Raw genomic sequence first — 10,575 nt, 5'->3', positions numbered from 1 at the left:
AATGATGAAATCGAGATCTGCAGACTGCCATAGTCTGTGTACAGCTGGGGTCATGGGAGAGTAAATGAGAAAACCCAATGGGAGCCCTTTGCTCCAATGCTACCCCAAATTTACATTAAATTCCACATGGAAAAACACAGTATGAATGGGCTCAAAGACAGAAGATGTATTGTCCCTGTTCTGTGATAAATCCATGTAACAATGGGATTTTGTTCATTTCAATACTCCTTCTGTTCAATGGGATGGGAATTAGCACTATTCCACATTTATTTGTTTTCTTGCAAACAAACTCCAGTAACCATTCCAGTGAATCTTTAGACATTGAGACATTATGGAGCTTCATAAAATATTCTTATTACAGGGTGTATGTAGTATAGCGATGCAGCAGGAAGCCTGGGAATGCATATTCAGGAAAACCATCTTCAATACTCCATTAAGCGTTTGTACTCTTAAGAACAGAGCCCTGCCTGATATTTTTTTTCCCGCATTCCAAATACGCGCCGAAAGAATCAGGTCTTTCATCGACTTTTCAACACATTTGAGACCCAAGAAATACAGGCCGGAAAGGTCACTTAAGGTCTAAGACAAAGACAGGCATCCCCAGCAACACCCGAAATCTGCCATCTCTCAGAAGTGCACGAGAGCTTTGTATAGAGGTGGCTAAGATTCTGTGCACAGCTGAACTCTCTGTCCCAGACTTTCACCTGAACTTTAATGGATTTATTCTTCCATGGCAAATACTCTACATGAATAATTCAAATTGTGACTCCAGTGTTTTAGACAATTCTCCAAACAATTATCCAGTCTGCTTCCTTCCTGTGGCAAAGCTCACTGCCATTATAATTATTCAGTCGTGTCTCTCTAAATATATTAATGCAATTGTTGAGTTTCTGCAAGCCAACTTTCTCTCTTATTCAACGGTAATGTCTGCCTCAACATCATTTCGGCAGGGTGCTGACAAACCCGCTAAAGTTGTAGACAGTTTTGCGGCAAGTGAATTTTCATGTTTCTAAGCAGACCTGCTTTCTGTAGGCTCATGTCCAGCTGACTGCCCCCTAGTGGCCCTTGTTGGTGTTGGTTCATTTTTTTTCCTTAAGTGCCTTTTAGTGTTTAGCCCATTAGCACAGCCCCTAAGTAATGTGTGGTCAGGGGTGTTAACATGGATATGTGGCCAGAGCTGTAAACATAACCCCTGACCTCTGTCTAAATTTCTCCATCAAAATAGCATAGGCAGATAGTCAAATACCAGAGATTGTGATCCACTGTAGAGTTACTATTTATTTCCTCAGTAACCAGCAGATGTAGCTGTGATCTCCTCCATCTGCCCATTTTTAGATTTTAGATTCTCTGTCCATCTGGCAGTAAAAAAAAATGCTTTACATTTTTCTTAAATGAAAACGAGAGCCTGAAACTGAAATTAGATGCATGCAGCTTCCCACTCGCAGCTGTGAGTCGCAATGAGGGAAACGAGGCATTGAAATCTGTGTGAGATGGTATTACCATAAAGAACCTAATAGAAGGTGACTAAAACCTGCATCGGCCGGGCAGCTACCAGATGCCAGGCGGGGAGATTGAGCAGAATGGCGGCATGTCCACGGGAAACCAGGGGGCTGTAGGACCGCTGCAGGTTAGAAGGCATCAGACTCAGACAGTGGGGAGCCACTTACATTAGGGTAACCTCTGCTGCTGGCAGTAATGCAGCAAACTAGACAGGAGTCACAAATAGTGTGAATGGATTTGATGACAGGGCCTTAGTTACTTTATTTGCTTTTTAAACGCCATGGGGGGAAATGGGATCTTATTAACACATAGGGTGTGAATAAAGACATATAAATATTACAAATTGTTGAGACTTGGCATTTGTGACAGAAGTTGTGTGAGTCCTGAAACACGACGGCACATAATCATTGACCAGTTGTCCGACAGCCACAAACCACCACCACTGATCTGTGACACTGCGCATTACAAACAGCCTTTAGATGGTTAAAAAGTCACTGCCGCTATTAAAGAAAGCATCAGGTAAATGGTACGGTACAAAAGGTCAAAGGTCATGTTTACATATAAACAGTGCCGGCATTGCATCTGCAGAGGTCTGACCACTGCGGGGGCTCCCCCTCCTGAGGCTACAGCAACCTGATTCCATTCTGCGAAATCTCAGCTGTGGGGCACCAAGGCTCCTCTCACTCATCTGATGATAAAAAGTCATGTGGTCTTTTCCAGTACAGTGCCCCCCTCTGGTGCAGCAGTGCAACGTACATAGCCATCAATATCAGGAGGAGGCATTTTTAGATGGGGAATCCAGGGGCCTGAAGTGCATCTGATTTTCAAAGTGAAGGTACCGTGCGAGAGAGATACCAAGCCACTTGGACATAGCAGGTGGTCACCATACACGAAACTGAGACGCAGGGGATGGATGTCGCATGATGCTATGCGACGGCACACCCACGTGCTCCCCGGGCTGCCCCGAGCATGCTCAGATGAGGGCACGTAGCTCCGCATCCGTCAACCGGTTGACCTCCATGATCTTCTCCAGCTGCCCCAGGTAGCGAGCCTGGTCCTGCAGGAAGTGGGGGATGCGTACGTGGTCCATATCTGCCAGGCCTTTCAGCCGGTCCACATCCTCGAAGGACACCTACACAGGAAAGTATAACTTTGATGTAAATTTCCAGTGAATACATTAAGAATTTCCTACTACATCTACCTTCCACAGCCAGATCAGCTAGATCCCTTATGCAAATCAACTGTTTCTGATGGCAATTTATGTGGAAATTTTTAATATCAGGCTAATCTCTCCACTTCATTTAGATTTGCCTGGATCGGTTATCAGGGCTGCCAGTGACTCTGGCCAGACAGACGAGAGTCAGCCCCATCTACCTTGCCTAGGGCCATCAGGAGGGGAAAGTCGATCTTCTCTCTGTATCTGAGGATCTTCAGAATGCCGTCGAGGTAGACCTGGTCCTTGCTGAAACAGCCTACCATGCAAATGACTGTTATGAAAGTCTGCTGAAAATTTGCATATATAAATATAAAAATACACGCACAGCTGAAGAGGGAGGATTGTGACCAAGTACGGCTGGCAAGGACATTCTAAGGATTTTTAGGAAGCGAGGTACCTGGCTGGGAGGTGTCTGTCTGACCCCTCTTGGCGCGTACGCAGTAGTCCCAGCGTGTGCCGGGTTCCTGCACGAAGCGGCCAAGGCTGTGGAACAGCTGGGCGAAGGGAAGCCGGCTGGCCTGGTACACGGTGTAGTAGAGCAGGGCTGCGCGCCACAGCGTGGGGTCGCGGCGGAACAGCACGCTGTGGATGCTGGCCAGACCTTCCTCGGTGGGGTTCAGCGGCCGCAAAGAGTGCCTCCTGCGGGCTGCGCCGCTACTCCACGGCTGCCGGCTGTTGTTCAGGCCTCGGTAGTAGTGCGTACCTGAGCACACAGATCAGCCGGCTCACCCCAACGTGCCTTATCCCTATACTGAAGACAAGGGGTCTTTGATTTGCCCGCAATTGGTGCCGGGGGACGGGCGGTACGCACCGATCTCGTGACGCAGCATGCCTTCTAACCAGTGCTCCCGCGCCGTGGACATGTTGATGGTCAGCGTGGGCCGACTGTTCACCACTGTCATGGATGCTCTGGAAAGGAGGTCCTCTGAGAGATGGACCACAATCTGCTCAAAGAGAACAGATCTGCTTTACTCCAGACTGAACACAGGCCAAACATCGTAAAATGAAATGAATCCATGTGTACGTCCTGAATCTCATGCCCTCCATGCACCCAAGTACTGCTTCCCCAAGAAGCCCTCCTTATTGTTTTCATTTAAAAGATCTTTGTCTCACCCTCTACACAGTGTTCCTCACAACCCCCACCCTTCTTTAGACCCCCCAGCCCCCTCACCTCTCCCATACAGCCCTCTTTCTCCATGTACTTCTTCACACGGTTCCAGATGCGGCCCTTGGACAGCAGGCTGCCCCCGGTGGCCTGCTGGAACTTCTCATAGTTGCCATACTTGTCCAAGGCCAGCTCCATGATCCTCACTGCCTGGGGGGGGGAGGGGGGGTTGTAATGGTACACCAACCTAAGCCTGTTTTACTGGCTCGTTCACCTGCTGTGCTCCTTACATTCGCAGGATATCGCCACACTGCTTTCCTGTGATTATGAAGTAGCGTTTTAAACAAGCTTAAGCACATATTTATTTTGCAGGAATAATTGTTTACTGTGGCATATTTAATGATCTGAAAATGACATCTATTTAGCAGACGCTTTTATCCAGAACAACATACAATTTGGAAGTCGCGGTCAGACAGTCCCTGGGGCAACGGGGGGGTTAAAAGCCTCACTCAAGGGCTCCGCGCTGAAGTCACTCTGCCTTGCGTTTGTTCCGCTCATCCTGTTCGTTCGCCGGCTTCTCGCTCCTTGGATTGCGTAAATTATCCGTGAAACAAGTAAGACGTGGTAATTAACTTTTCAGCCTCGCTCTCGATTACATGCCGCCATTGTCAAATGACTCCCGAACCTTTTGTTCTGCCTTTGAATCGGGTTCTGGGTCGTCTCAGAGGCTGGATTTCACATGCACTGCGCTTAACAGCTCAATCTCACCATTCCTTATAGGAAATGACACAGATATTTCCCAGTGATGCCAAAGTTCTGCAATCACCTTTCAACATAATGATTAATGGCATAATCACATATGCATATAACCATTAGTGATAGAAGAGGTGCATGTCAATTACCCCAAAGTGATGACCGTACAGCAAGGGAAGAATGATTGTATTGATTACCTTCTGAACTAGAGCAAAGACATACACATCACTGGCTTAATAGGCCTGACATGTGATTAGCCATAATGCTACTGAGAGCACAGCTCTCTGGAGGAATCACTCAGTGTCATAGATTAACATTACATTTGCTGTCTATTGCATCCCTGGATCTACGGGCATGAGGGGAAGCAGCTATTACTGTAAAAAAGAAAAAAATCATAATCCATTAATAATTTGTTGAGTTTGGAAGGTTTTAACATTGTAAAAATATATGAAAATTTGTTCAGTTGGTTCACCTTCATTAATTGATTGACTGTCACTGTCATTAACATGTCGTAAAATGTGTCATATTTTTTTCCCATTTCTCTAATAAACACTAACCCTAACCCTTGAGTAATCCGTTTCAGTGTCAGCAGGTTATGCAAAGTCAAAATCATTTTGAAATTCATTTTGGTGCATCTTTCGCCTGTATGCGGAAAACGAGCTACCAAGGTAGATGCTCCGGTCTGTAATTCACATGTGAATATAGTCTACGTCAAAACTGAACCACTTTCACATCACACCCCCATCCACACTGCAAACAGAGCCCTGCTCCACTTTTTTACCAGTTATTACCAGTATTGATTTTTCTCAGCCCCCTTGTCTGTTTTCCTGTGTATGTGTTAAAACTACACCAGTTTTTCCGTTAGATTATTGTCTGACGATAATGTCAGAGCATTATGTAAGAGCAAAGTGCATTGGTGCATATATACCATACATTATGGTTACAACCTGTAAATACCAAATATTTGTCATGTTCATGCGATTCATGTTGCCATTTTAGGCTTGATGGGGCTCCACTCACCCCAGGTTTTGAATAATCAATCTAACTCATCTCAGGTCAGGAGGCACAGTGGAATACACAGTGGTTAAAGATGGGGGCTTGCAACCAAATAGAATAGAGATACTTTATTCATCCTAATGGGGAACTCGTCTTTTCACCTATTTCATCTTGCGCTCTGTTACACATACAGGTAACAGCAAGCTTAGATGTCACAGCACACGGCCAGCGAGTGTCCAGCACCCCCTGGAGGTTGGGGGGGGGGGGTTAAGAGTATTGCTCAAGGGCCCAACACTGGCAGTAGTCTGCTGGCCTCAGGATTCAAACCAGCAACCTTCTGATACAGACACCTAGTCCCCTGAGCCACACACCTCCCCTCGATGTTTGAGTGTTTCGGCAAGGACTTGCTGTTTTAATTATCAGTCAGCCATTTAACCTGAATATCTTTGACAATATTTAACTGTACAAAGGCTGCCCGAGTCATTTTGCTATGAAAGATTCCAGCAAGCCTGTGAAGTAGGTGGCAGCAAAGTCACCCAGGGGCAGCGTTAGATAACAGTTTCTGGGGCAGGTTGCTCTATCATCACTATGTCCTACAAAGCGAGCCTGGACACCCCTAACTGCTCTCCTTTACTAAAAACGATCTACCCGACTGAGGTGCTGCTCTCCCACTCAAGATCTGGAGAGATTGAGTAACAGGGATGGAAACCTCAACCCTTTGTCCCCGAACGGCATTGGATCCGGATGGCTCAAGTCTGCATCTCACGAAAGGATGTGGAGCGTGAGGACGATGGAAAAATCACGAGGCGAGCAACAGGACTGGCTGTCTGCTACCCACTAGTCACCAGTGACTCTCAATACACTGCATCTGAGTCAGCTAGTTAAGGGATCACAAGATTGGTAATAAGTGAAATAGGATCAGGAAATCATATAGACATACCGTGTGCTGCATGAGCTGTTTCAGGGCACCCTGCCAGTGTTATGTACCTGGATGACAGTAACAAACAAGTGGACACATCTTAAGTGTGGGGTGTCTTACCTGAGTCAGAAACCTGTCTGAGGCGTTGCTATAGCGTCCCAGGATGACAGGAGAGACAGGATTGTTGTACTCAAACTGTGGGTTGTACGTGAAGTTGGACTTGAAGAACTTGGCCTTCTCCTTGTCCAAATTGGACGGTTTGACGGCGGTTAGGATGCAGATCTTCTTAAGGGCGTTCTCTCCGCCACGCGCTCCGCTCCCTTTGGCCAGCAGGGGGAACTTCGTGTGCGGACTGTCGGAGGGGAAAATCCTCCTAGAGAAGATGTAGGGCCTAGGAGACAGATTCACCGTGTTTCCCATCACAGTGATCGCTGGGGTGGGCAGGGGGACAGCGGAAAGGGATGCTGTGATGAAGATACGGGTCTGCTTCTTGTCCCCATAATCCCCCCGACCAGCACACAGGGGGAGGGTGACGGGGGTGTGCTGGGCCGCCCCTGCCCTGCGGAGGGGTGAGTGCTTGGGGCTGCGCCTCTCCTCCTCCTCAGCTTGCAGAAAGACGTTGTAGCTACTGGTACCGGTGGTGAACAGGTTCTTCAGCACCCCGGAGGACATTTTCTCCAGGCACATATGATTCGGGCTGCCTGGCTTTTCTGAGGGACTCAGGAGGTATTTCTTAGACATCTCCAGCTCAGGCCAACGCAGCCTTTCTGAGATGAGACAGAGGATGAGAGGAAACCAAGAGGCTTCACCAGAAACGTCCCACAAAATGACTAGGAGCAAAAGCAAATGGGAATATCCTTCCCACTCTGGCAGGGCGATGGGGCAGAAGTAACAGGTCCAGACCGCCTTCAGCACATATCACGCAGTGGTGTAAACTGACATCGCTCCCAAAAGCAAAGGATTTAACGCCCCAGCGGGTGATGTCAACGGACATTCATCATGACGCTTTCATCATCGCTTCACAGTCATTTACCATAATTCACAGCCATTACAACCTGCTCAAAATGATTGTGAATTTCAGAAGTCAGACATTTCTACGTGCATATTCGATGACATATACACATGTATTTAATTGATTAGATTTTGGCATTAACAGGCAACACTGCATCACAGGAAAAAAAACAAACACATATTAAACATCGACCGCAATTCTTCCTATCCGTAAATTTTACTAATTGTCATTCTTGCACTTTCGACATATTTAATATTAACACTTTTACGATTTACTGTTTCGATGTAATACATTTCTTACTCGTTTACAGTAACCAGGTATTCAGCTCGATACCTAACTTCAACCTACATTCTCTCTACTAAAAAAAATCTTGCATAACCGAGAAACTAATATCTAGTTATTCAAGTATGACCTACATCACGCAATGGGAAAAAAGACCTGTTATAAAACAATTTTGTACACGTACCGGTTACTTTTATTGATTCAAGCATGTCTTCGGGTCTAACGGAGCAATCTTCTGGCAAAGGGAGCTAGCCGGCTGTTCTAGCCATGCCGCAGAATCCAAAATGCGAAAAGAAAAGAAAACAAATGCTATAAAAATGCAGACCTCATATACTGGAGACTCCCAGAAATAGCATTATGGCATTACATTAAACGGCAGGACCTGCCCAGCCGTGCGGTTCCACAGCCTGTCCGCTTGTACTTGCTGCGGACTGATGGTACAGACAGGCACAGCGCGTCAGCAGTTGCCATGACACATGCACACGTCACTATGTAAATTCTGGGTTTCTAAGGGGGCAAAATGAATTTTGTATATGTATATAGTACTGTATGCAGTATTATATACAGCATATATACAGTTTATATATATATATATAATATGTGTATCAAGGCTATAGTAACATAAGCCTTTCATTTCATCTTTACATTTTCTGTACATATGTCTGTAAAAACTTATTAATATGCCACTAGTTTTATTTATAGTTTTGGTGTAAGAACAAACATATTTTACAGTTAATGTTACTCAAACTGTGAAATATTTTGTAAGATTACAAATAAACATCAAAATGTAAACGTTCAGTCTTAATGATACCCATGTCAGCTGCCTTCAAAACCCTCATCTGCAATTCAAATGATTTATCCACGATGTGCTTCCCATGCAACCAAAATTATAATTGCCAGAGTGCCAGACAGACTTTAACCGCAGAGAACATCTTGATATGCAGCTTGGCAGATGGACTGCACATCATCCTGATATCTGCTGCGAGATGGTGACCTTGTACTCCCCTGCTTCCTGAACATGCAGTCTGTAGTACATTATCTGGGCTCCTGCTCGAGGGCTTAATCCATAATTTACCTGGCAACTCTAAACCATGGAAACAGTCATCGTGTTTACAAGTGCTGTAGCGTTTCAGTTGACTGGAATTTACCCAACCCGATACACCTATCAGTGCCAAGCTGTCGTTAATATTTAATATATATCACTGTCAATATATAAACAAACCAATTTGTGGTGTCCGAGTTTCTTTTTTGTACTTTATTATTTAAAAATAACGGCTGAAAACAACCATCGACGATACGGTTTAACAGCAAAATGTGGATTATTCTCTTTTGTAAGCGGACCCACAGAAGAGACGGTGCGGTGTGGTCAGCCCCATAAATATAACTGCACCCTGAGAGCCACGCCCATTTTCGGAAGGCGCAACAACTGAACCTAACAGTTAAACAATTAATTATTAGTAGTACTAGTATTATTACTATTATGACATACTCTTGGACAGGTGGGACTGAGTGTCCAGCAAAACCTGTATTTTACGAATCTATTTCAATATTTCATAGATCTTTCATAATTTAGACAGTATATTTTTCTATTGATATCGATTCTCGGAAAAGATTTAACCAGTGTACAATGCTTATTGCATTGCATGTTTTCCGGTTTAAAAGAATAGCTGACTTGGCAACATATAATGCAACTTGTATTTTTGCCATCGAAGACTAATTGCTAAGGTCACCAAATATGCTGAATGATGGTGGCAGCGAGGTGAAGTGACTTGGGTAAATAGATGAGTGTTTAATGACTGCTTTACTGCAGGAGTGATGAGGGATCAGAGCCAGATGACATTAAAGTAGTTTTCTGGCGTGTTCCTTGTACGATTAATGCAATACCTGAGTCTATTAATCCTATATATTATACATTATTCGTCTGCGTGAAGTATACTCAACACAATTAGCATAAACTGCTTGAGTAAATTTGTGTAACTAAAACTAATTTTAATTAAAAAAAAAATAACATGACAGGTCAATTTGGAGAAAACTGTCTGCAGAGAAAATCATTTGTAAATAATGAAAAGAACAATTCTGAATAACGATGAGGCGACTTGCTTTGATCACTGGTGCGGTTATTTTAGCTCCTGTTAACAAGCACGCAAAACAAGCATTGTCAGCTTCAACCCCTGAACTCACACTTAAAAACTTACAAAGCGTTCTAAAAATACTGCTGACAGAAAACACACTGTTTGATCACTTCCTGCTCCCTAACGCCTGTATACTTTTTATATATATATATTTGCCAGTTTTACTAAAACTGTAGGCTACACAACCAGTCTCTTACATGCACGTTATGTAACACAAACTCAAACATCATATAAGTAATCTCTCTAAGTAGGTTATGCCAAATATCCTCTTATATGACGCTCTTATGCGTGTAGCTGTTCTTTTTAAACTTTCAGATAAACGATGTATAGAGTTTTTCAGGGAAAAATATATAACTATTTATAAATATATAAACTATATTCTGTATATAATACCTTGGTCAACATTCCTCTAATGTTTTTTAACAACAACACTATTTGGTGCAAAATGTACTACGGTACAAAATGTACTAAAGGTACGGAAGTACCTGAATTAAAAATATAAATTACGTCGTCCAGTTTCCAGAACAAACGGTGGTATTTATTTTACTTCGGTAACCGCATACATAACTCCTCCGAAAACTAGGACGTTGGGAGTTTGACGTTTTGGGGCTGGCGAGAATTGAACGGCCTTGTGGAGGTGTGTCTCAGTCGTCATATCTT

The 10,575-nt window shown here is 44.3% G+C and overlaps 1 protein-coding gene across 4 annotated transcripts; it reads right to left on the bottom strand.

Annotated features, from left to right (window-relative positions):
- Positions 1 to 1,736: 1,736 nt before the first annotated feature.
- kiaa0895 (KIAA0895 ortholog) lies at positions 1,737 to 10,521 on the bottom strand. 4 transcript variants are annotated; one of them, XM_048993422.1, is made up of 8 exons: positions 10,401 to 10,521; positions 7,968 to 8,039; positions 6,610 to 7,256; positions 3,888 to 4,031; positions 3,528 to 3,660; positions 3,114 to 3,419; positions 2,875 to 2,972; positions 1,737 to 2,632 (listed from the first exon to the last, which is right to left on the bottom strand). In XM_048993422.1, the coding sequence occupies exons 2-8, from the start codon at positions 7,990 to 7,992 to the stop codon at positions 2,474 to 2,476; spliced, it is 1,512 nt and encodes a 503-aa protein (XP_048849379.1). In that variant the 5' UTR covers positions 7,993 to 8,039; positions 10,401 to 10,521; the 3' UTR covers positions 1,737 to 2,473. The 4 variants fall into 4 exon arrangements, with proteins under 4 accessions (XP_048849379.1, XP_048849380.1, XP_048849382.1 ...); XM_048993423.1 differs by having other exon boundaries at positions 7,968 to 8,044; positions 10,401 to 10,498; XM_048993425.1 differs by lacking the exon at positions 10,401 to 10,521 and adding an exon at positions 8,859 to 8,997.
- Between the last annotated feature and the right edge of the window lie 54 nt (positions 10,522 to 10,575).

The sequence above is a fragment of the Brienomyrus brachyistius genome, chromosome 23, assembly GCF_023856365.1.
Source record: "Brienomyrus brachyistius isolate T26 chromosome 23, BBRACH_0.4, whole genome shotgun sequence".
NCBI lineage: Eukaryota > Metazoa > Chordata > Actinopteri > Osteoglossiformes > Mormyridae > Brienomyrus > Brienomyrus brachyistius.
The sequence above is the reverse complement of the archived record's forward strand: the minus strand, read 5'-3'. Positions and strand labels throughout refer to the sequence as shown.